This window comes from Trachurus japonicus, chromosome 16 (assembly GCF_045865225.1).
Source record: "Trachurus japonicus isolate A0001 chromosome 16, Traja_1.0".
In the NCBI taxonomy this organism is placed as follows: domain Eukaryota; kingdom Metazoa; phylum Chordata; class Actinopteri; order Carangiformes; family Carangidae; genus Trachurus; species Trachurus japonicus.
The window spans coordinates 153,690-180,507 of record NC_140922.1 but is presented as its reverse complement, the minus strand read 5'-3'; the positions used below and the strand labels follow the sequence as shown (position 1 = coordinate 180,507).

At 41.1% G+C, this 26,818-nt stretch overlaps 2 protein-coding genes across 3 annotated transcripts; one reads left to right on the top strand and one right to left on the bottom strand.

The window, feature by feature from the left end:
• The first annotated feature begins 570 nt into the window (after positions 1 to 570).
• gask1a (golgi associated kinase 1A) lies at positions 571 to 12,209 on the top strand. 2 transcript variants are annotated; one of them, XM_085803219.1, is made up of 6 exons: positions 571 to 630; positions 5,086 to 6,120; positions 6,968 to 7,393; positions 9,680 to 9,802; positions 10,659 to 10,762; positions 11,880 to 12,209. In XM_085803219.1, the coding sequence occupies exons 1-6, from the start codon at positions 628 to 630 to the stop codon at positions 12,082 to 12,084; spliced, it is 1,896 nt and encodes a 631-aa protein (XP_085659345.1). In that variant the 5' UTR covers positions 571 to 627; the 3' UTR covers positions 12,085 to 12,209. The 2 variants fall into 2 exon arrangements, with proteins under 2 accessions (XP_085659345.1, XP_085659344.1); XM_085803218.1 differs by having other exon boundaries at positions 6,956 to 7,393.
• A 6,931-nt stretch (positions 12,210 to 19,140) lies between these two features.
• On the bottom strand, positions 19,141 to 26,058 carry pomgnt2 (protein O-linked mannose N-acetylglucosaminyltransferase 2 (beta 1,4-)). The gene is made up of 2 exons (XM_085803380.1): positions 25,684 to 26,058; positions 19,141 to 21,619 (listed from the first exon to the last, which is right to left on the bottom strand). The coding sequence occupies exon 2, from the start codon at positions 21,526 to 21,528 to the stop codon at positions 19,720 to 19,722; it is 1,809 nt and encodes a 602-aa protein (XP_085659506.1). The 5' UTR covers positions 21,529 to 21,619; positions 25,684 to 26,058; the 3' UTR covers positions 19,141 to 19,719.
• Positions 26,059 to 26,818: the final 760 nt, after the last annotated feature.

Below are 26,818 nucleotides of genomic sequence, written 5' to 3'. Positions count from 1 at the left end.
TAAGTGAATGGTAACGGTATTGCGTATGAAATAGGCTAGTTGACAAGTCATTACAGAAATAAAATAATACATGCATCATCATTATGATAGCCTGTCATGAATGAAAGATCAGAAAATACCTGGTAATTATTACATGATGCAACTCTATCAAAATAATAGATACATAAACGGTGAGCTGGGGAAACGCGGCGCGGTATTTTTGGAGGTAATAGGCTACACTTCTCAGGTTTCACTAGGAGCAGAGCAGACAATGTTCCTCCTTAAAACACAGAGACTTTAAACTGTGCCTGCCCAGATGCTTGCGTGGAGCTGGAGCACTCTCTCCCCGGGAAGGGGAAGGGAGGTGGAAGAGGGGAATTTGCAGCGAAACCCATAGACATGTTGATATTTTACCTGTGTTGCACAGGTAACTTTGTAATGAGAAAGGACGCAATTTGTTAGTCTAAGGATTTTTTATTTTATTTTTATTTTTTACAGTCAAGCTGTGGTGTGGACCCAGTCTCCGGCTATTCCTACTTCAGGACCACCGACTGTCCAGTGTTTTTGTGGAGATCTATAAGTAGCCTAATAATAAGTCTCTAAGGTGTGGACAGGATGAGTGAGCGGTCCATGACTTAGCCTGCGGCCATGGTAAGACATGCTGTATGTCCATCTAGATCCGAGCAGAGCTGGAAGCTATAGCGAGACAGCTATCGGGTGCTGACTCAAACAATAGCCTGTACTACATAGTTGAGTACCTACTGTTATCATTTTTCACACACACACACCATGGTGCTGATATTTATCACTGGTTTGTCACAGGTATCACAGACATACTTCATGATCTTGACTTTGGTAGAAGAGGCAATTACAGTAGCCTACATTCCTGCATAAAGACACACCAAAGAAGAAAATACTTTGGCATGATGAAGATGTGGTTTGGTTTGCAGCTGATAGCCTATAGCCTATCATTTGGTATTTATGATGAAGTTGAATAGGCTACTGATGCATCAACGCTGAAGTGGATCTTTAGGGTTTACACTGGATTTTTCCAAATGTCTGTAATATTAAGGATAGGCTATATCAGAAATAATTATGTTTCAGGTTAAACTGTAAAAAAAACAAAAAAAAAACAACCTTACATGCAAGCAACCTTACCATGTCTACCAGTCAGTTAATGGCATATCACCCTGTGACTGTAGGCCTACTATGTAAAGTTTATTAATCAGTTGCCAGACATTCTGCAGGCTGTATGGAAAGCTTTGAAAACAGCTTAGATGTAAAGTCACAGCAGTGTTTCTCTCTTCTGAGAGGTCATCTGTTGCTCATGCAGTCCCCATAGTCTCACATTTCTAATTGGTTCCATATGCAGAGCAGACTGCTGGTCTGAGCTGCCACATGGAAACCAGGAGGGAAACGCTCCTACCCAGTTTTTTTTTCTCTTTCCCACTCAGTTTGATCAGTCTCTTCAGATGTCAGGACTAATTGCTACTGCGTCTTGGTTATGGAGCCCACATTGGAATTCTGGGCACATAATTCTTATGCAGTCAACAGTATACTACTGGTATGTTAAACACCAGGGACTGCTGCACTGCCATCTCTCACTGTATTCTCAGATGTGCCTTCATTTTTCTTTGTGTGTGTGTGTGTGTGTGTGTGTGTGTGTGTGTGTGTGTGTGTGTGTGTGTGTGTGTGTGTGTGTGTGTGTGTGTGTGTGTGTGAGAGTGTGTGTGTGAGTGAGAGAGAGAGAGAGAGAGAGAGAGAGAGAGGGAGGGGGGGAGGGAGAGAGAAATGAAATTAGAGGACAGGCAGGCTTTGACTAATTTGTCAACTAATTGTCTCTATTAGTATTATTCCTCACATTTTTAAAATGAGAGGAGGGAAACATAGAAGTCCAGACATTTGGGCAAGCTTCCTGTTGCCCCTCTCTCTCTCTCTCTCTCTCTCTCGCCTTCTCTCACACACACACACACACACCAGTGTGCCCCAACAAGACTCGGCGCCACCCGTAAACGTTTCAGCAGGCAGTACTGACAGAGGTGGTGGAGCAACCACTATCTCACATCTCTGTGCCCACATGGCTGTAGTTGAACAGGAGTTTACTCTGGTGAGGGAGAGCTGTGTGTGCTTGTGTGTTTGGTTTTCTGCTCACAGGTCTATTCTTTGCCTGACTTTTGAGACAATTGAATTCCATACAACAAGACCTGGTCACCCCGTCTACTCACCCTCCTCTCCTTCTCTCATTCAAACAGCAAAGTTATTCCAACATTATGGAATTGCTGTCATTTTTTTTTTTTACATGTTATTTCAAATGACTGCAGTCCACTATGGTACTTTTCCATAAAAAGAATATATTATATTGTAAAAAAATAAATTTAAAAAAAGTATTTATATTTCTAAAATAAAATATGTGAAGTCTAAATATGACTGCTTTAACTGTTAGTTCACATCCAAATGCTCTGAAATAGGAACTGCAGATAGTATACCACCAGTGTTGGGAGGGTTAATTCCCCTACAGATTACGTGTCCTAAAATGTAGATTAGATTAGATTAGATAAACTTTATTGTCCCCAAAGGGGAAATTTGTCTTGGGCAAGAGTGCATAGAGCCATATAGTAACATATAACAACAATAGAATAAGTAGACATACAGGCAATAGACATACAGACAAAGCAGCATTGCACAGCATCAGAAGCATAACAGTTGGCATTATCGGTTCTAAAAGAGAGGTGGAAGATAAAAAAGGACAGAAGCTTGACTTGGTAAAAAATAAATAATAAAATTTAAAAGATCATAGATCCATAGAGAATTACAAAAGTAAAAACTCAAAAATGTAATCTGTAATGTATTCTCTTGGATTACTCAAGTGCAATCATTATCAACTTTATTTAAAGGAAAAGCCCCTTGAGGTGGATCACCTCGTTTTCAAGGGGGATCCTTAGCATCTCAACAGTCAACACTGATACAGACAGAAGTAAAACAGAGGCAAGACAAAAACTAAAGGACAAAATCAGAGGAAAGGAGACAGAGACAAAAAACATGAGGCAATGCAGATACAAAACAACAACAAAGCACACGGGGAAAGGCGACGCATACATTGTAGCTACATGTACATCAGACACCTCCAAGACCAGGCAGATATCAGCAAGAGCATTGTGTTAAGTAACTCAATCTTGAAGATATGTAAAGAAGATATGGAGCGAAGGGAGTTTGGCAGGTTGTTCCAGTCAAAAGGTGCTTTGAATTTATAGGCTCTTCTCCCAATGACTCTGGATGTTCTAGGAACAATAAAGGAGGGATATTGCAATTGTCTGAGTAAGTATGATGATGAGTGTGGAACAAAGTTTTGTTTAAAGTCCCACTCCTTTAAGATAGGGGGGGGGCAGGTCAGAAAAAGATAAACTGTAACCAGTGAGAGTGCATTCTCGCGTTAGGGGGAAGCCAATCAAGTGTTTCGTATAAGGTACAGTGGTGGGTGCGATATGGACATTGCAGGGTGAACCTAAGCTGTTAAAAGTGTCATACAGAGGACTTAGATTTGTATCAGAGGTATTTTGATAAACAATATCAGCATAGTCTATGATTGGAAGTACTAGTTGCGTGATGATTCTTTTCCTGGCTGGGAGAGTGAAGCAATTTGCTGACCTGTACAGTTGACCTAGAATGCAGTTCACTTTTTTAATAACAGAGTCAATGTGTGCACTAAAGGAAAGTTCCTTGTCCAGCCAGACACCCAGATATTTAAAGGTGTCCACATTTGTTAATTGTGATCCATCAAGACAGTTAATAGTGAGCTCACTGCATGCATTGAGTTTATGCCTGGTCCCAAATAACATACAGTAGGATTTGGTTTTATTCAGAAGCACTTGGTATTGTGAAACCAGTTTTGGACTGAAATGAAACCTGATTGCAGTGAGCTTTGTATGTGCGATATGTCAGAGTGTGATGCATAGATTACTGTGTCATCAGCATATAAATGGGTGTGGCAACTGGATAGAGTTTTTGGCAGGTCATTTGTGAATATTGAGAAGAGCAATGGGCCAAGAGAGGAGCCTTGTGGAACACCTTTTTCCATGACCAGATAGTCTGATTGCGTACCATTTAGTGCAACACAGTGATGCCTATTATGTAAATAAGCATTAAACCATAATAATGAAGGTCTCGATAAACCAATGGAATAGAGTTTGTCAAGCAGTAGGTAGCAATCCACCATGTCAAAGGCCTTAGTCAAATCTATAAAAATGGAGCCAGTTAATTGACCTTTGTCAAGGGAAGAAAATCATTTGTAAATTTGAGAAGTGCAGTAGTGGTGGAGAAGCTTGGTCGGAAACCAGATTGAAATTGACACAGAATATTGGATTTGTTAATGTACTGTGACAATTGGTTAAATATGAGTTTCTCCAGAATTTTAGCCACTGAGCTAATGATGGAAATCGGCCTGTAGTTGTTGACATCTAGAGGATCACCACCTTTGTGTAGTGGAGTTATTTTGGCACATTTCCAGATAAGGGGGGGAGAGCATGTAGATAAAGACATATTGAACAGATTAGCAAGAGGATACATTAATATGCACTATTGCATTAATCATGCACTAAACAAATACATTAACAAATGTGTACACCTCAAAACCATTTTACATTAGCATACATAAAGCACATGTGTGTAAACAATAAGTCAGAGCACTCTGTCATCCTATTGGTCAACATCACGGTTCACATCATAGGAGTTGTCAGACTAGGCAAAGAAATGCAAACATTTGTAACATGCTAGACTTTCCATTGTGGTGTCTTGAAGCATCATTGAGCATCCTAGACGCAAAATCGCTGTTTGTCAGTTATGTTACACTACACGTCCATTTGTCATTACCGACGTTCATAATGTGGCCCAACGCTGGAAATTTGTTGCACGTGACAAAATCGTGTGAAAATCGGCCTGAATTTGTGTAGTCTGACCCTACCTTTAGTCCTTTGTCCTCTGCATGGATATTGGGTGCTTTTTCTGACAACAAGTGAACAAGCATAATCACTCAATTAGGTTCATTTTCTTCCTGGCATCATGATGCTGTTGGTTTCACTCTAACTTCTCTACCTTTCTTCGTATCTGCAGGCCTGGAGACTGTGGTCCAAGCTCTACCGTGGCCAAAAATGGCTGCTCCTCCTGTACCCCCTCCTGCTCCTCCTCCTCCTCCTCCTCCTCACAATCTCAGTGATGACCATCACTCTATCCCTCCCTTCAGCACCTGCTGACTCTAACCGACGGTCATCCCGTGCCCTGAGCTCTGCTGGGGGGTCCATGTCAAGGCTCATGGTCATAGAAGCCCCTCCAGCCTCTGTGTTTCAGCTGCCACTCACTCACATTCAACACCTGACCTGGAGAACCAGGACTGGAAAAGAGTCCCTTGATGGGAACAGTAAGAAAAGACACACCGACTTACATAGAAAACACAAAAACAAAGGAGTTACTTCCAAAAGCAAAGAGATTTCAGGCACTACCCTGCAGCAAAGCACTCACCACCATTCCATTATCCCACAGTTTACAGTCAACGAAAGGCCAAAGTATAGAAATATGCCAAACAACCACAGTAGTTTAGTAAGGAACACAACACATATCACTGCCCCAACAGATACGCTAACTAGTGACAGACCTGCTGGTGATAGACTGATAGGCAGAGGGTGGGACAGGCATCCAAAAAGGAAAGCAGAAATGCAAATGCATGGCAGCCATGCAAGTACAAAGCTACCTGAACATCAGGCTTTGGATAGACAAGCAACAAAGACCTCTAAGAAATCTAATGAAGAGCATAAAGCTTTGACAAAAACCTCCAGGAATCTCAGAAAATACCTTAATCTCTCAGAGGGTCCCTCAAAAGTGAAGAAGAACCATCGAAAGACTTCGTCTGGGCCCAAAACTGACGTAAAGACAGATGATAGCAGCTGGTGTCGGAGATTTACGGAACAGGACTTCCCAGAGGGTGATGAAAGGAGGGTGAGGGTTGGTCGAGATCTCTGGCCTCTGCCCTGGCTCAGTGAGGATGACATCCAGAAGATGGAGCTCCTCGCTGCGGGTGAAGTGGTGAGCAAAGCCAGGGTGCCTGCACACGGACAGGTGCTCCAGGTGTCACTGAAACCTCAGAAGCAACAGGTACATTATCAATTATGACTTTTCCAGATTCTTTGAAAATTCATGTAATTCAAAAGAGTGTATATTTCATTAAAGCAGAAGTAAGCGGAATGTTTGTGTTAATATAAGTCTTAAATAGTTATATCTTCCGACGGCAATCACTTATATAGAGTGTTTGGTCCGAAACACGGGTCTGTCAGTCACTCTGCTCTGCTGTAACTCTGCTAACTCCATCGGCTGACAAGAAGTTAGCCAAAACAGTTGTATTAAAGTTGTTTTCTTTATTTCTTTATATAATATACTGTATATATATTATTATGTTTATATTATTATGTAAACTGCTGGATGATCTGAATTTCCCTCCTAGGGATTAATGAAGTATTTTCTGTTCTATTTCTATTCTATATATAGTATACTGTATATACATATATATACAAGAGACCACTCCAAAATGTTCTTAATAAATCAGCTTCTCTACATGTATGGCAGCCATCGATTCCAGTGTCTATTGAACTGCAACACAAGCACACCTCACTCTACTTAGCTGCTGGACCAATGAACTTTCTCTGGAAATTAATGCATTGTGCTGAAAATGTAATAATGTAACTTTAAAAGACTGATACATACCTGCTTTGTGTTTACATAACAGAGTAGCCTTTTTGATCTCACATAAAATGAAAAGAAAACAGATACATTACTTGTGGTAACAGCCTTAAAAAGTTTTTTTTTTTTTCCATTTACATTCAAGCCACAAATTATACCTGAACAAAGCACGAGGTACACACTTAAATACCAAGTTATGTTTCATAAATGAAAGGTAAATGGAAAGTGTTATAACTGTATTTCTCCATCCCAGCAGCCATCACAGAGGAGAGTCTCACATCAGTGGAGACAAGACCGAGGACGTGCAGAAACCCATACGGAGCGATGCCAGCAGGGGAGCTGTTCCCTGATCAAACGTACTGATGACTGGTTTGAAGTTTTTGCCTTTCACCTGGACAGAGTTCTGAGACTCAACAGAAGTCTCCCAGCAGTGCTGAGGACTTTCCACAGTGACATTCTCCCATATCGGTACATCACCGGCAAACCCCGACCAGTGGTGTGGTGGGATCCAGATATTCATCACCTTGGTGATAAAGACAATGACCAGAACTCAGTCCAACTCAGCTGGGTTCAGTATCAAAAGCTGCTGCAGGTCCACTGTGGGAGTGAAGCAGACCTGAGGTCAGCACCCTGTGTGGGAGTCCACCACTCAGAGTGGGGGAGACTGGCTCTCTTTGACTTCTTATTACAGGTAAGAGAGAAATATAGCCCTGCACAAACACAAAAATAATTAAGGCCGTATGACCTTTTTCTTTTTTGCAGGTACTTTCTGATTGACTGATTCCACCTGAATCATTCTTGTAACAGGGAGATTCCAAGATGGCCTCTCTCTCAGCTCTCCTGGAAAGCTGGTGCCGTACCCAATTTATGTTAGGTTATACCTTTATTTGATTATAGTTCCAGTTTTTGTCCACAGTACAGTAGAAATGCCAGAATTTCCAAAGCTACTAGAACGGCTGTGAGCGGTCAAATGACCGTTTGATTCAAAACTCTATAATCTCTCACGATAAATACCCAAATTAAAGCATTTATTGTGTTGTGATATCTCTTTTTGAAAACAACATAACACAAAGATGTATATTTCAAGAAGTTTAATTGGTAACACTTCATAATAAGTACACACTATTAAGCATTAAATACTAATTCACCCTCATGCTGATGAATACTCAGATGAATAACTACACAAAAACCCTCTAATATTCCTCTTTACTGTTCATCTGCTGCAATCCAAGTGTCCTGACGGGATATAGTCCAGAATTTACTGGAAACAACGTGATTTAGGACATTTTTACAGCCTAAACAGTGCTGTATTGAATTTGCCTGGGGCGCACTCTCACGTTGAAGACTGTTTAGGCTTCAAAAATTGACTGTCATATAAGAATTTCGTTGGACTCCGGAGTATTCATCAGCATGAGGGTGAGTCAATAATGTCTGAATTTCATTTTTTGGTGAACTATTCCTTTAAAGGGACAGTAGTACTGTATGTAACTTATTTGGCTTTTTATTAGCAAAACTAAAATATTGCTTTTGCAAATACATATTTACCAGAGTGTAATCACAACCGCATACAAATCAAAGCTGTCTTGTAGCTTAGAATGAGTTTACAAATACATAGGTGATGGTGCACCCACCGGAGGCTGCCATGTTGCATCGCCATCTTTGAATACGGTACGCAAAAGCAGGCAAACCTTTTTTTAATATATTCTTTTTATTGCCAAATGCACATTGGATAGAATACATGTATCTCACAAAACAATCATAGTTTTATATGTTTTTTTGATAAACAAAGCAAAGAAAAGAAAAAATGTGAAAAACAAAACAAACAATAGCACGGCAGCATCATCAAACAAAAATAGATTGGATATGACAATATGGTGGATTACTACACAACTTGGGTATAGTGGTAAACACGTCAGGCTAAGGCGTAGGGTCCGCGTAGGGGTCTGCGTCGACGCCGTAGCTACGCCGTCACCGCGACACAGAAGCATAAACCAGGCTTAAGGGAGATGCAGCTGAGTGGACTGTAAGACCCACATTAATCAACCTTGCTAACATCTGATGCACAGTTTGCACTGAGTACAAACACCACACAAGAGTTCGTTATATGTCGATTTGATGTAGATTCCAACCACAGCAGAGCTCCACATCTTGCATTTCCCTGAAGACTGCTGGTGCACAGTTCAAGTCAATATTGGCTCATTCTCCACAAGACTGCTGGACCAAGCCCAGCCATCAGTGTGTTACAGTGTGAAAGGGGAAGGTGGCAGCAGGGTGAGAAATCTCCACATGAGTGAACAAAAACAGCTTTACTGCACAGCAAAATACACATCCCTCCTGGGTGGCTGTGGCTCAGGAGGTAGAGCGGGTCATCCACTAACCGTTCCTTTCCTTACTCCCCCATTCCGCATGTTGAAGTGTCCTTGGGCAAGACACTGAACCCACACTTGCCCTCCAATGTAACATCGGATGTATGAATGGGTGTGAATGATTAGCCCCTAACTAGGCCTCTAAGCCTGTCTGTGCACAGAGCTGTATGAATGTGTGTGTGAATGTGACGATACAGTGTAAAGCAGTTTGAGTGGTCCAAGTGACTAGAAAAGTGCTATATAAGTGCAAGTCCATTTACCTTTTACCATCCTTGATCGCACATACTTGTTTCTCATATACGCAAGAGCACATAACTAACGCTTTAACACACCTGAGGAAGATGTGGCGCATTTGTGTCTTAGAGTGTTAGTATCTCATTTTTAACAGCATGGAATTAATTGCATGATCCTGTTGTATTATTAATGATTTCTTCCATTTCAGAATTGAAGAACAATCTACAGCCTCTGATTTTCCACAGCTAAAGTGGCTAAAGGAGCCAGCAGTGCCACAAAGAACAAGATTTGGCTTCAGCATAAACAACAAGTTTAACTCACATTGCCAATCACTGTGTGTGCGTGCATGCGTGCATGCTTTTTGTGTATTTGTGCAGGTCCATGACCGGTTGGACAGATACTGCTGTGGTTTTACACCTGACCTGACAGAGATGTGTGTGGAGAACTTGCTACATGACAAGTGTGACAACACCAAGGATCTGCTGCTGGTTCACATCCTGGTATACAACACACATGATCTTAGATGTTTTCTCAAACAAGGCCCTTTGGTAGTTTTGCATTAATGACACAAATATTAATGAAAAATCAAAACACCATTTCACTGATCTGAGCTATGATTGACATGCTGGTAAAAAGAAAAGTGTTTTTTTTTATCTTACAAAGCATAAGTGCTACCTTGCTACCCCAGCTGTTCTGTTTGTTTTCTACCATTGTAACACAGTACAATACAGGGGAAGAGATATATGTTTAAATGATGCAGTGAATGAGATTCTAGAGCAGCAGAAGTATGATGGAGAGCTGACTACGTTCTTCACATATGATATGATGAACAATACTTGTACTGTAATATGTAAAAGCAGATATAGCTGTTTGCATGAAAATCACAGCATGGGCCAGCATTACTTAACCAGCTGAAACCTGAGAGAATTTCTTTTATTTATATGTATATATTTATTTATACTTTTATATAATTGATAATTTAAGTCTTTTTTCTTATGCTGCCTGGCTCCTAATTAAAGGTTAAAGATTTTATACTGAGAAATCTCATCTACGTGAGCCAATTAGTTGGAGAAAGAAAGGGAGATATTCCTTCTGAACAACAGTACACTATGTGAAGTTTAAGAAATTGTGAGTGATTAATTCAAGTGCACAAATTACTCACTTTATTTAATTGATTCATGCATTTACTCTTTTTTCTCCTCATGTCATTACAATTTATGAAATGATTTGCATGTGTTTTCCATATTTAAAACTATAAATACATTCAATTCACCATATGTTAGATCAAGCCAGCATGGAAAAACAAAGAGATTACAAAATCTGAAAATAAATAAATGAACATGCATGTGTGTGCAGGTAAGGAAGGCAGATCCCTCCAAACTGGTGTTCATAGACAATGCAGGCAGACCACATCAGTCCATCAACAACCTCAACTTAAGGCTTGTGGAGGGCATTGACGAGTAAGTACACAGCTCTCTAGCTTTTTCTAGAGGACATCAATCCTATAACTATATATGTTATCAGATTTGACTGAAAACCACCTTTGTCTGTCATTGGATTAACGAGTTGCTCCATACAAATCATACATACAGATCTGATCTTACACCTCCTGAACTCACAGTCAGTATGTCCTGATGATATAAAATATTTTAGATTTTGAGCAGCTGATGTCTTGGTAGGTTCTAACAAAATCTACACCTGCTTACTGCTCATAGTGCTTGTGTTCATGTACAAATGCACATAAATTTGGCTGTGTGTGTTTGAGATGAAGGAAAATAATAATATTTTTAATAGACATATGCTTATCAGACGGGAAAGCAGGGAGATAAACAGTAAAGACCATCTCCTTCGGGAGTCAAACAGGCGATTACTTTTTTCGGCTATGCCAACATGAGATGTGCTCTAACCAGTTAAAGGAATAGTTCACTCAAAATTGAAATTTCACTCATTATCTACTCACCCTCATGTGGACTAAGGGCTGGGAGAAGTTTCAGAGTCCTCCGTGGCTTCTCTGAGTTACAGGGGGTCTCGGCGTAGCAGTGCATGTCAATATAACTGTTGCAAATGGATACCAACTGTCTTCGTAACAAAAAGACACACCAAAAAACATCCAAATACCTCATAGTGCTCGTATGTAATGTCCGTCTTGTACTGAAGCCCCGAAATGCGAAATTGTTCCGAAAAAAATTAAATAAGTCTATATTTCAATACAAGAAGACGGACATTACATACAAGCAGCATGGAGGTATTTGGATGTTTTTTGGTGTGTCTTTTTGTTACAAAGACAGTTGGTATCCATTTGCAACCGTTATATGGACATGCACTGCTACGCCGAGACCCCCTATAACTCAGAGAAGCCACGGAGGACTCTGAAACTTCTCCAAGCCCTTAGTCCACATGAGGGTGAGTAGATAATGAGTGCAATTTGAATTTTGGGTGAACTATTCTTTTAACCACCAAGCATCACAAAAATATTGTCTTTGAAGACACTCCTTATGTGTGGAATGTTACCCAAAGTTCCTGTGACCTGAACCTGATTTTACTCAGACTGAAACATATCTGTATTTGTTTCATCAGATTTCCAGAGGAAGCTTTGTCCGTGCTTCAATCTGGATGTCTGGAGAGTCTTCTTCTGCGCTCCCTATACACAGACAAGGAATTCTGGGACAGCCAAGGAGGACTCAGAGGTCTCAGGCCTCTCATCCATGGGGTGGTGCAGCGAGGGAAGATTCTCCTCCAGCACATTAAGGACAAAGAGCTGCAGCTTAACAGGGACCTGTGACTAAGCCAAGCGGACTGGAGTAGGAGATGAATGAGCTTAACACTTAATATTCAAAGGAGAACTTTGAAGGCTGAAGTGGGTTCCATGTGAAAAGCAGTTGAACATGGGTCAGTCTTGACACCTGCTTGTCAGGGGCCGGGGGTGTGCACAGTTGAGCCCAAGAGGAGGGGCCCAACTTGAATGTTGTGTTACAAACTGCACGAACAAACCTACAGCTTCCCTACTCTGTAATGTACGTTTAACACAACTGCCCCATGAAAGGGGCAATGCTAAAAAGGTTAATTTGATTTCATTGTGGGATTTCTTTTAACTTAAAAAACTAAAATGTATTTATAAAGGAAGGAAGTGCTTCGTAATTGTTAACTTCCCCTTTTTTTAATCCACACTCACATTTGTCTCTTTGTTAAGAACAAGATTCCCCTGCAGCAACATTGCAGCAGAAGGTTTGACTGAATCATAAAGACAAGGACCCCAAGTGAGAAGAAGGACTTTGTCATCAAATGTGAGATTCCACCATGACTGTGACACATAACAAACTGTCTGTTCCTATTGCTACCACCTGCAACCACATTCCCCTCAGGACACCTGAAAACATTCAGTGAATTAGAGAACATTATGACACTGGCCTTATGCCAGCAAACTGCAAACTTTTGGCAAAGTGTCACCAATCAGTCCTGAGGAAAACTCCATTATTATTTCTTGTATTCTTTATTGGCATTTCTATTTGACAAGTGTCTGTCACAGCAAGAATTTCCTTCAAACTGGTCTTTGTTGGCAAATGCTCGATTTAATTTTATTAAATCTTTTGCAAGGACTGTGTCTCAGCCATGCTTTGTGTCCCATAGAGACTTTGGATGCACTGAGCCATTGTCTCTGCCAAATGAACTGGACAATGCAGAGGGATTGATCATAGACTGTAGAGTTTCCATAACAGCTGGAATCACCAGGCACTTAATTTCTGGGACCCAAATTCCACAAGGTTCTTCAAGCACACCGTCAAACATCTCCCAGTCAGAAAGAAAGAAAGAAAATATCTGACCAAAATGCCTTTTATGTTTTAGTCATCCCAAAGCTTAGAACATACACTATATCATAAATTATGCTTAGTTGGCATCATGGTCTACTTATGTTATTACTTAGGAGAAGCAACACGCACTATGTACTTCTTTATTGCTATTCTCTAAATTTTCCTCTGAAACACCTTCTACATTTCAGCTTGTTTTTATATAAATCATTGGCTCCACAACTTCAGACCAAAAATGTGTAAACTGCACTACGCCTCTGTACCACTTAAGAGTTGTAGCTTCAACAAAATCTTCCTTCATGTCACAATCGTTTTCCATGTGACACATAACCCAACACTGGTTAGGGCAGTGGTTCCCAAACTTTCTCTGCTGGGCCCCCCTTTGGCTGATAAGAAGATGGTTTTTCCATCATGGACTGACTGTGGTCCCTCAGTCAGGAAGTCCAGCACCCATCGACATGTGGCGGTGTTCATGACTATGACATATTATTGTGTCACAGCAGCTCCAATAGAATAGAATAAAAAATACAGGATAATTAGAAGAATAAAATAACTTAGGCTAGCAATAATATTAAGGATACAGTAACAAAATTATAAGGAGACATAAAACATATTTACAGTAATTCAGTGCAGGATGAACAACTCTTATCATATCAGTCTGTGAGTTAAGGTGCTCTGCCAAAATACCTCCAACTCATGCAGTGGTTGTGAGGAATTGTTCAGGATGGAGTCCAGTTTCCTGAGCATCCTCACCTTGGCCACCTGCTGGACTGAGTCCATCTCTGCGCTGATGGTGGAAGTCGCTCTCTTGATCAGTTTGTAAAGATGACATGACATGATGATAGAACGGTTGCATTACTTCAGCCACAGTACAGATCTTCCTGGTTAAATATGACACCAATGCAAGTGAGAGGTGTACAGTTTAGTAAATATAAATATAGATATAAAGTATTTTACTAACCAAACGGTAACCAGTATTGCTCTGTAAATCTATAAGAATACAAAGAACTGCATAACTATTTCTAGTAATGTAGACTACAGTATGAAACTGTAAAGAATACAGACCTTACCATTTAAAGCTGCTGCCAGTTAATTACTGTAAAGTTATAGTGAAAACAGTGTCTGTCAATGCTACAGGAATTCTTAAATGTATGGTGTAACTCAAAATCTGTTGTGATTGGTCACATTATGAAATCAGTTAGGGTTCACTGGATAAAGGAACTTCTCTTTAACACACTGTAAAAAAAAACAAACAAAAAAAAACATTTTAATCTGACATTATGACCACTGTTAGTTCTCTGCGAGGCCACTTCCTGACATGGTCTGAACAAGAATCTGACACTCTTTTGGAAACACCTTGAGAGTCACATGGGATTCTCAAGGGATGGGATTGTAGTTCAGAGTGAACATGTTGTCTCTGTGTCTGCATGGCTTCTCTTTGGGTACTTTGACTAACCCAAATTGCTTGTCGGTGTGAATGTAAGCACGTGTGCGTTGTTTGTCTCTATGTTAGTCCTCTATGACAGACAGCTGGCAATCTAGGGTGTACCTTGTGACAGCTTTAGGAGATAAAGGTGAAGGTGTTTTTTTTTCATTCACTTTCTGTAATAAAAAGTGGCTCCCTGGGACAAAGTTTACTCTTACATATGGATGGATCTAACACAAGCTGGCTGCAGAAACAAACTGAAGACAAGGCACACAAGAAATCTTTTCTAAATCCATGTGATGTAACTGTCAGAATGCTAACCTTTGCTGCCACCTAGTGGATGGAAGTATTTATAACTTCTATGTCAAACTTGAACCACTGAATACTATGTAGATAGGAATCTTCAACTTAGATCGCTTCAATAAGTTGCTCACTGCAGGTCTAGTGATTGAAGTTGATAGTAATTTATGTTTAGCACATTCTTGCCATGCTTGCCAGCTTGTCCAGGTGGGCGTAGACTTGGTCCAGTGAATTGGAGGGGGTCTAGAAGTGGTTGGACCATGGGTCAGAGCTGCTCCAGGTAGGATGAGTCTCCCCAGGGTCTTCATGTGTGACATCCTGTGGCCTGTAATCCTTGGGGTTGCTGGGTCGCTGCATCTTATGTAAAGGAACAAGGCATGATGTCTTCCACAGCACAGGGACCCTCTGAAGATTCAGGCTCATGTTGAAGACCTGGTGAAGTACTCCACCTTCAGGGCCCTGGGACTCACACCATCAGGTCAGGGGCAATTAGGACTACTCTAAGACTGCAAGGGAAGCTCTGCTTCGTCAAAAAAATGAATGGTCAGATAGGTCAACTGAGGTGATTTTCTTCTCATACATTCCTGTAGCGTCTCAGTGAAGTAACCCTGATGAAGCTCAGGGCTTCTACATGGTAATTGGAGTATCTGTGTAAAGACTGATTGACAGCTATTTTGAAACATACACCAGCATCAGAGGTTGCTGTTCAGTCCCATTGCGGTGAAGTCGTGAAGTTGAGAGACACAACAGCAGCTCATTTCCTGGTATTTGCTTGGTGATACAGCCCAATTCCATAAAAACTGTGAATAAAACCCGAGACCCCCTGTAACTCAGAGAAGCCACAGAGGACTCTGAAACTTCTCCCAGCCCTTAGTCGACATGAGGGTGAGTAGATAATGAGTGCAATTTGAATTTTGGGTGAACTATTCCTTTAACACGAATGCCAGCCTTGTCACCATGGTGACTTATGCTGCCGGCCAATCCTGTTCTGGAGAAGAATTAAGGTGAAGATTAACTGGCTTTATGTTCAAAAAATGTGTTAAAGACAGTTCTGCCGGCAGACATAAAATTATAAGATAAAATAATGTAATTCATTAAAAAAAAAAAAACATTAAAATAAAATCATGTAGGCCTACACCAATAAAGATAAAATGAAACTACCTATTAAACTAGGTAGGCTATGATTAACTATCACCTCATCTCCTTGAATTGATGGATTTGGTAAATATGATTTTCCACAGTCAATTGTGAGATAAATGTGATGAATCATATGAAATAGTTGATAATGAATATCACTTGTTAAAAAAAAATTAATACATTTGTGTGGGTTTTAAAGCATCTTTTTGGACTTTTACACTTTTATTTCAAGAGGGCAGGTGGAGAGAGACAGGAAACGGAGAGTGAGCGGAACACACAGACAAGGCCCAGCGGGGGGATTCAGACTCAGACTCACACTCACTGGCTGCAGCGAGGACTAAAATGGAGTAGGTTTGATTTTGACATTGGTGGGGACACATTGAGCTCCAAGGAAGCACTCCTGAAAGTTGATGTTTTTTGCATTTGCAATCATGATTACACGTCATGCAGGGTTGATTTACAAAAAAAGTTATAATGTTATAATGCATATCTGAATATCGAAAGAGAATATAAGAATTGAATGCATTCTGTAACATTATAAGTTAAAGGGGAATTGCCATTTTTTACAATCTGGACCTTATTTCTATCATAAAATACAATCATTTACTCACCCAGATAACTTTGGTGTCATTACAAGTCGTTCCGACGAAATTAGCTCCAGCCGAGAGCTGCGTGTATCCATATAATGCGAGTACACGGGGCAGTGGAATGCAGCCTCTAAATGACACATTATCTGCAACGAAACCCTTTCATTTCACCAATATTTTGTTATGATAGCCTAGTGCTATTCCTCTGAGTGCGGGGTTAGCTGTTATCAACATCCGGGGTCTGTAGGTTGACCTACTAACCTCTGACCTGGATGATGTCATCTCTGAGCGCTGTACAATTACAATTTCATGTAAAAGACAGTTAGTAGTTTACACCAGCCTTTCTCAAAGTGGGTGCCGCGGCACACTGGGGTGCCGTCTGACTGCGTCAAGGGTACTGTGAAAAAAATACCTCTTCTGACATTTCATAGAATACATTCTCTTTACATATATGCAAAGGTTGTGTAATTAACGTTATAATTTTGGAGTTTCCATTGTGCTTTTCAGAGCATAGACCGGTAACAACACGCTACGGCAACTCAATTGTTTAACCATTTTTATCCATTAACCAAAACGTTACGTTAATAAACAATCTAACTTTTGCTTGAACTTTCATCTTTTGCTCGCAGCCTCGCATTGGAGGGCGGGGCTGATTGACAGCTGTGACTGCCAATCGCCGGGTACTCTGGGGTACTATATAACTTTCTCTTTCACTATACGAGACCCGAGGCCCGAGACAAACTCTCTTAGTACCAACCCGGACTGGGAGTCACTTTTTGTGAATGGACCCAAGACCCGGGCCGTGTCGGAACCTCGGGTTTTCGGGCTGTCAGGTTTTTCCGAAGACCTCTAGATGGGAGTAATTCCTACACAATGTCCCTTTAAACAATTTCAAACAAGGAAATGCAAATGCTTGAAAAAATCTGTTCCAAAAAGTCTTCTTCCTTTCTACACCAAGATAAAAATACTTTAGTGATGCATTTCAGTAGAGACTGTATCCTCTTGTAAATGTTTTTCACTCAAAACAATCTAATGTGGAAAAAAAAGGCTTAAACAGGACAAGTAACAAATGAGCTTCTTTACTTGAACTGACAAAGAAACCCCAACCACTGCTAATGTAAAAAACATAGACCCTCTTCTTCCTTCATTCAGCACTGTTTGCACCGAGTTAAGACACACAAATCTAAAAACAACAAAAACACATACACATCTAATCCATCACATCTTTCACAATGGCTCAAAATAATCTCTTAAACGTGCACAGACTTATACAATTGCATCTGAGAATTTCAAAGTAAAGCTTAGTGAAAAACAGAAAACACAGTGGTATATTGCAAAGTTCAAAACAATGCAGAGAGGTCAGTGTAATGTTTCAAGGGCATAACAATGGCACATTGTAAAACAATACATTGGTGGGGGTGTGCCTCCAACTACATTTCTACTACTGCATAAATTATGACTATTACACTTGTAAATAGTGCCATTTAGAAGAATATTTACTTGTCAAGACATGAGGAAAGTTGTTACAGAGCACATAAACTATACAAATCCTTATTGATTTGAGAGGCATTCAATAAAACTCCTGCTTGACACTTTAGTTCCACAAACCTTTAAGAACATTTTTAGAGACACAGTTTCAGGCAGAATCAAATGCTAAAAAAATAAAGGAAAATTGAGGAACTGTATGGTAGGTTTAGGCAATTAATATTTGTGACTAGCAGCCAGTCCATATTAAAACCCATACATTTATTTTTATTTATGATTTATCATCATTTAAGGTTGCTGCTTCACTATCCTCTGCTCTCCAGCAGAGGAAGGGCAGTAGTCACGCTGTTAACAGTCACACAGATGCAGTGAACAGCAGTGCAGACCAGGTGAAGTGAAGTGCAATAAAATATAAAGGCTTAAAATAATTTATTCAAACTACCTGTTCAACAAGCAACAAACAGAAACAATCTGTTTTGTTGGTGTCAGATCTCTCTCTCTCTCTCTCTCTCTCTCTTGCGCTTATTCCTCTGACATGGTTTCACATTGTGTTAGTATTGGCTGAGATTGGCTGAGAATCATATCACAGACAGAGCAAAAAAAACAAATAGAAAAATTGCACTGGTTAAAACAGAAGCATTCAGTGAAATAAATGTTCATCAATGAACAATATTGTATAGGTTCAGGTGTGGATAGGATGGCATTTGGGGGCAGATCTGGACTGTGGCCCACCTGTCAGTGACCTTTGCCTTCTTAGAGGGAGGGGTCACACAGAGTGATCACCATTATTTTTATTTATTTATTTTTGGGGCATTTTATGTCTTTATTTGATAGGACATTGGAGACAGGGAACCAGGGAGAGAGACTCAGGGAACATGCAGTAAAGATCATTTCAGTTGGGAGTTGACTGCTTTGGGACTGTCTGCCCATGTGGGATGTGCACTAACCACCAAGCACCCCAAGTGATCACCTTAATCTTAATTTGAGGGAATATGTTTATATAAATATGTTATGTATGTATGAATATGTAAAATAAATGGTTAATCCCCCAGTAGAGATCAGAGACCTGGAGCAGCAAGTACTGTTGGTGCAGTTGCTTTAGTATTGGGTTGGCAAAAGTGTTTGTTATGAAAAGTGTGTGTGCATGTGTGCATGTGTGCATGGGGGGGGGGGGGGTTACACACAGACAATTAACATTAGACAAGTCAGAAGACATATATAATCATGTTAGTCTAAAATCTCTCTTGCTCTCCACAGAAAAGCTACATTGCATACTGTAAATGTGTTGAACCAGTGTTCAGACTAAAAAAACAAAAACAAAAAACATGTTACATATTATTTTGTACATAAATAAATCTGCTCATTTGGGTTCTGACATAATGATTACACACATGGTTAAGCACTTTATTTCTTTGACTGGGACATGATATATGATCTCCATTCCCTAACAGCGGTTACCTTGGAGTTCTCTTTAGTTCTAACCCTGTGGTAAAAATCTCTGTCATGAAGTCATCGTACCCTCTGTGCTGGCCAGGAAAGAGTTCAACAGTCTCTTTTGTATTTGTAAAAATATGTCACAACATTGTTCAACCTCCTTTGGACAAACTGATCTTGTGTGATTGTCTGGAACAAGCATGACTCAAGCTGCACAGCTACAAACTGGCAAAGCGTTTGCACTAGGTCCTACACATAAGAACATCTGCAAAAGGACCCAGGAGGTTTTTGTTAAAGATACATCTAACCCAGACCAGGTAGGTGGTGAAGGGCTTAATGTTCTCTGAAAAGGTGTAGTTATGCTGGGGAAGGATATAAGGCATGTAGGTGTTTTCTCCTTGCTCCTGGATCCACACCTCATACTTCACCTCTCTCACCTTCAGGTACTTCAGATTCCATGGGATCTGCCAGGACACTGTAAGTTTGGCTTCGTGAGTAGTTTGTACTGAGGTCTGACACTGGGGTTCTCTGACTCGGCCTGGGTGGACCATGCTGGCTGGCTTTGTCTTCTTCAAGCTGGGTTTCATCTTCATGCCCTCTCTGAGGGCTTCCAGGAAGGAAGGGATGTCCACCAAAGTGTCCTGGTAGATCCGGAAGAGCCACTCCGGGTTGCGGCAGCACAGGTGCCTGGGGACGTCCTTACTGGCCAGTATCCGCTCCTGCTCCTCCTTCTCCAAGTGAACAATACCTCCTTGTTCCCACAGTCTGTCTGGGTGGGTGATGGTGTTTTCCTCATCATGGTTCCTCCAGGAGATATAGTGAAGGTCGATGCCTGGTAGCGAGGCCAGGGTCTTGTATGGGGTGTAGTGCTCTGGGTTCACAGCAAAGGGGAACAGTTCCACTACAGTAGCTCCCGTGGGGAGGAAGAGTGAGGTTATGAGCTGAGCTCCATGCATGCTGACTAGTATGGATGCACTGCTGATGACCTGGACAATACTAGGGAAAGACTGTTCCTCCAGGGACACTGTGACCACCCTCATCTGGAACTCCTGGGCCAGCGCCATGATTAGCTCAGCCTCATTAAGTATCAGCCTTGTTGTTGAGCGACTGAACACAACGATGTAATCATCCTTCTTCTCTTTCACTTTCTCATCTTTAGCCTTCCCTCCATCCCTCTCGACCTCCTCCACCCCGGTGATGTTCATTTTCTCCATCAGGGCCCTGGCAAACTGCCGGATCTCATTTCCTGAGACCAAAATATTGGCTTTAGGCCCCTGCGGTTGGACAAACCCATATTGGTACCAGGTGGTCATCTTGGACAGGCCAACATAAGATTTGGTAAAACACATAAGTTTGCCAAAGTTTTTGAGCTGCTCTTTGAGAAGTGGCTGCTTGCTGCTGAGAAGTCGGTAGAGATCAAAGTGTGGGCCTTCACTCCAGCCCTCCATGAAGACCAGCCGAGCCTCATCATCCAAGTCTAAATACTGCTTCATGGTATAGAAGACTGGCAGTAGGTCATCATGAAATACATGCATTAGGTTATCAGGATTAAACCTGTTTAGGATGAGTGTCACATCTGGTACAAACACAGGCTTGGCCATGAACTTTAATGCTGCAGCTGGCAGCTCCAGAAAGTTGAAGTATTGGGTGTTGTGATCCTCTACTGAAGACAAGTCCAACAAGGCAGGTTGAAAACGCCTTGACCCTAGGTTAGGCAACATGACAGAGGAATTGGAGTGGAAGAACACAAACTCCTCTGCCTCGGAGCTGTAGCAGAGGTAGTCGAAGCGGCAGATTCGGTCAGTGTGCATCTTCCCAGTGCAGACCATGCGGGTGCCGTATTCCTGAAGAGTCTGCAAGGCAACATGGTAATCAATGCGGGCCTGTGAGAGTTCCTGAGACTGCTGTGTCATGTGCAGCTCCTCCTCCAGCAGGGCAGCATGCTCACTCAGTTGGTAATACTTCCAGAGGAGAGCTGCGACCACGGAGACCAGCAGGCCATTAAGGAGCACGCCCACACTCATCCTGCAGCCTGCCACTGAAGCCCACATCACTGGCACTGCTGCCGAGAACTCACCTCCCAACTCCAACTGGCCTCTGAGCCCTGAGGGATGTGGAGAGACATCTGCCGCTTGGCAACAACTGAGAGGGAGGAAAGGAGAAGACAAAGGAAGGTGGGAGATAAAGATGGAAGAAAAGCAAGGACATCAGTTACAGAGATTGCCAAAATTGGCCCATTGCCATAATCCCTATAGTCATAGCAGTAGGTTTGTTATCTTTATTTGTTGGTGCAAGCTATTTTTAGAACGGCGGAGCAGAGCTGTGAGCTGCTCATGCTATGCTAAAACAACTCTGTCTGGTAACGTTCTGTTATTATCTCATAGCGTGGTGAATGTGCAGGTCACAACTTGTCCACCAGAGCGTTGTGGAGTTGTTGGATTGTGTATTTGATGAGTTTGATGAGGGAAACCAAGAAATCCCATTAGCCTCCGTAGCATAGCTCTGAGCAGCTCGCTGCTCTGCTCCGCCGTTCTAAAAATAGCATGCACTGACAAATAAACGTAACAAATCTACTGCTATGACGATAGGGATTATGGCAACGGGCCAAATAGCCAAAATGTTGAACTATCCCTTTAAAGAAGACAACTGTCACAATGCTAAGCTGAAAGCATCAGTACAGGAAATATTAAAGGGCACTTGTGTAATAGTCACGCCTAACAGTAAAATACTGCAGTGCTTTGTATAGGAAACAAAATCCAATTATTCATCAAACCAAGTTTTTTTTCTAACATTTCTAAGCCTTTGTCACCTTCCTGGATATACCACGACAAATAACACTTAGAGGGAGGTGGAGAGACATAGAAACAAGAACAAGGACATCGTTCTCAACTCTACTCGTGCATATTTAGAGAACAAGTGAGACTTTGAGAGTCTAAATCAAACCAAGGGCGAATGGCCAGCAGCTGTCAGTGCACACGAGGCAACTAGCATGCTAAACACCAACCAGGGGCTGGATTAACCAACTTAAAACAAAGATTTCCACACAAAATGTATCACCTGTCATCTTATTCCTTCCCTTTTCAAATGTGTACACACAAACGTGCACCTGCACATAGCTCACAGGACTGAGAGAGACAGTCTCAGGTCAGTGTTGGATTTGAATAGATTTTTCTCTGAAACTGGCAGTCAAGGCAAAAAGTAAAACTAGGGGATAGCTCAGTCATATTCCACATTCCAACATTTTTAAAAATTATATTCATTTTTGTTATTTTGTTTCTAGTTAGTTTATGGCGGCGCCGTTCACATGGAGCGTCTAAAAACGCGTAGGAAAACACCAGCTGTGGCACTTTCCACACGTTTTCCAAAGGGCTTGGGAGGTCGCGTCTGCCATTACTAAGCAACCAAAACCACCTGTCACATTTTTGTAGTGTGCTTCACTGTCACTTAACGAGGAATTGAGTTAACACAGAGTTGAACATATTTCCAGCAATCCTTCTCGGTGGCTTCACTGCTTCATCTGTCTGTCTTCAGTTTGTTAGACCGGCTGCTGTCTCAGGTAGACAGGAGAGACGTGAACTCCCTACGTTATGTGTAATAGACTTAAAGTTAAAAATGAAAAAAAAAAAATAGTGGAAATGTAATGTCCGGTCAACCGGGGTAGGACTGAGCTGCTGCTCGCCGAGAGAGAGCTGTAGAGCCGGGCTGCATTGTTGCTGCTGGAGAAGCAGCTCCGTGGATCACAGTGTGTGTGCAGTGCACCATTCAAAAAAGTGGTGCTAGATATTCATAGAGGAGAAATCATTACTGTGTTTTCTTCTTCAATTGAACCTTCGTCCCCAAGATTACAAATATTAGAAATAAAAACAAAAAAAGTTTGACATAGCATCAAATAAACTGTTGGAGAGTTGCGCTCTGAATGTTAAAGAGAGTCTATTATGGGATTCAGTTTTCCATAGCTGTGATCATTTTAACTACATTAATTAATGTCTTGGTGTTAAAATACTGGCCAAAGAGATTCTCGCTGCAGCTTAGTCCTGCTGGTAAAAATGTTGCCAGTTCCAGTCTGGGTCTGAGGTGGATTCTTGGCTTAGAAATGTGCAAATTATTGTCTATTAATATCAGTATGCTGTGGTGGAGCTGGTAAGCTGCACAGGGCAGCTTAGGCAGTCTAATGCATTTTAAAGAGAATCCTGGAAGGTCAAAGCGGGGCTGGGGGCAGGGAGTGGTGGCAGGAACCCTGCACTGAAGCTTCCCATTTTTCCTTGGTGTACAACACCCACCTTTGTTGGGTTAACCCTCTTGCTCTCTCTGCATTTCCTCTTTCTATAGTAAGAGCTTTTTATCATTTGACCAATCTGGGAAGTAAATCCTTAAGAAATTTCTTCACCATTGTGTTTAGGAAGGTCAGGTGTGTAAAAATGTTGAAATTCAACTCCCGTGGGAAACCCATGGGCAAAAACCAAACCAAACTTTACAGAAATGTCCGACCCCATGCCAGATTTACTCAACACCAAGGACATGTGCCCCCAAACCACAGTACATGCTACAGTTTGGCAACTTCCACCAAAATGTCGCCCTAATACTGCTGAAACTATTGTCACTTCAACTCATTACAAATTATGAAGTCCATCACTCTGTTTTTTTTCAAAAACTGTGAAACTTAGAATAGAACATTGGTGAATTATCAATTTTGGGTGAAATATCCCTTTAACTTTCTTTGACAAAAAGCAAAAAAAAATTGATCACAAAAAACAAACAAAAAAAAATTATTCGGCCTGAACTGGCACAACACTGCCCCATCAGTGATTTAAAGGATCCATCACCTGAAAATCACTTTTTTTCAGGTTATTGCATGTATAACTCAATTTTCTCTGTCACTGACAATAGCTGACATGTTTTCCGGGCAAAGAACTTCACCAAAGACGGTTTATAAACCAAGACCAAGAATTGGGATAGGGATAAATGAAAGTGAATGTTGCATATTATTTCTCAAAAATGTGCATTTAAGACCCCTTCAACACCTGAAATAAATATAAACACCAGATGATGGATCCTTTAAGATGTCCTTCCTACAGCAGTCCCCTTGAGACAGTGCTGAGCTGAGGCCAGCTTTGGAGAGGGACACTGTGAGTACTGAAAACAGGACCACTACCCCCTAGCTTTAAGGAAGACTATCTACAAATCCTGTTCAACTGTGTGTAGTAAATAATAAACAGTAACTGACATGCTGTTAGAACAGGTTCAGATTATGTGATCAATGTGACACCATGTCAGAAGCTTCTTAAACTGCAGGAGGGAGTGTAGAGGAAGAAAACTTTACTGTCTATCTGTTGTTTTTGTTTTTAGTAGTGTCATGTTAATTGTCTCTTATTTAGTGTCATTGTCTGCTGGTTTCTGTTTGAATACGTTCTATTTGTGCGCTGATTTTTGTGTTTCCTGTGTCCCTGTTTTTATGTAGGCTATTATGTTCCTTGTGTCCTTGTTGTTTATTTTAATGGCTGTTAACATCTTGCCAGGAGGACTACAGTTGAAAAATAACCTCTGGCTAGTTATGTTTATTAATGTGCACTGTCCTCTCCAAAAAAAAAAAAAAAAAAAGCCAGTGACGGTCTGAGCTTCAGAGAAAGTTACCACAGCAAAAAAGATGGTAGAAGAACTTAAATTTATGACTGATCTGAGTTTCTGGAGCTGAAAACCCAAAGTTTTCATCACCATCAGCTAAGCCTTAGGAAACAGATTTTTAATCCACCATACCCACCTCAACACTGACTGAAAATGTTTCAAATGCACAAAGCTGTAATAAAAATGTACTTCACTCAAAATATAAAATCGGGCGTTTGATATGATTATTCTCCCTGAGCATGCAGTGCAGACTAAAAATAATTAATTCAATTAACACCGCTGGTCAGGTATTTAGGTAGGCTACATATACCATAGCTTTGATGAATTGTAGCCTACCCGCAACACTCCTTATACAATTATAAATGCGATTTCCAGGCTCTGCTTGCTGTATATAGAATCTATCTTTTCATGTGAATTAGATGGAGGCTTATTTCTAAGGAGGAAGCCGCAGGACGCGCTCCTCTAACAAATCAAAATCGGCAAAGGCAGAGAGCCCTGCAAGGCTGAGGGGATCTCATCCAAACCGGAATATTACCTCATAAACAAATACAAATAGCCTATATTATCTATGCTGTTATTCTTACCAGGGTTACAGTGACCGTGTTGCTTTTGTCTTTGCAGGCAGTTGAGACGTTAGCTCATTTTGGCAGCATCAATGCCTCAGTGTTGTAGAGACGATCCCGAACAGGAACACAGGACAGGTGGATATGGACGGAGGGACACCGGTAGCCTATGTAAGTCCTAATTGTCGGCGGGCAAAGTCATCAGGTTTCTCCACAAAGTGCTGCGGCTCTGCGGTGTTGTTTAGTGGCTCTGTTAGCTCTGAAGCAAGCAGGCAGGCAGGCAGGCAGGGCGAGGGGCTGCCTGGATCCTGGCTGGATCCTGACTGCTGTATGAAGTCTCCACCCACCGCCGAGGGAAAATCGCGCACCCAGATCCCGCGATGAAACTCGACATCTGTAGCCTAACCATGTGTGTAATCATTATGTCAGAACCCAAATGTAGCATATGGGTGAAGACTAGATCACATATACTCTATTTACCTGGTTTATAAACCGTCTTTGATTCTTTATTGAAAATATAGGCTACCCATATTTCCACTTTACATTACAAAGGCAGTTTGACATACAAACAAATGAGCAACAGCCAGGTATGTGCCATTAAGCTGCTCATGCTGAAAATAACAGCAATATTTTTTTTTATCACATTTAGCGTCAACCCATGTTTAAAAAAATGGTGTGAATTTCTGAAAGTCACTTTTTAGCACATTTAACACAATATTTGTTCAATCTGAAATGTATCAAATAGTTAAATCTAAATATTAAATGTTACACCTAAATGTAAAATATAAATATGAATCTAAATGTTGAATCTAAATCTAAATGTTAAATCTAAATCTAAATAGGCTCTTAAATCTAAATAGGCTATTAAATCTAAAATTAATGTTAAAGGTACAGTATGTAAGAAATCTAAAGCAACTGGCCGTAAATTCTCCTAATGTCACAGAGACTCAGGAACATGATGAACTCACCAACAACAATAGTACAGCCAGAGTATTCGCATTAAAAATCTTTTTTTGCAGACTGCAAATCATGTTTATGTTTTGAATTTACGTGTTGGCATGTTGCGCCACCTAGCCCTCTCTCCCAGTCACGGCGGCGGCCTCCGGTCTGGTCCACTGAGCTGCCGCTACGGCTGGGAGGAAAAACGAGATCACTG

Excerpts from the sequence above, each read along its gene's own strand:
- pomgnt2 (XM_085803380.1), bottom strand. The coding sequence starts at position 21,528 with ATGTGGGCTTCAGTGGCAGGCTGCAGGATGAGTGTGGGCGTGCTCCTT.
- gask1a (XM_085803218.1), top strand. Across the intron at positions 6,121-6,955 it reads TGAAACCTCAGAAGCAACAG|CAGCCATCACAGAGGAGAGT; the intron begins GTACATTATCAA and ends TCTCCATCCCAG. Across the intron at positions 9,803-10,658 it reads TGCTGCTGGTTCACATCCTG|GTAAGGAAGGCAGATCCCTC; the intron begins GTATACAACACA and ends ATGTGTGTGCAG.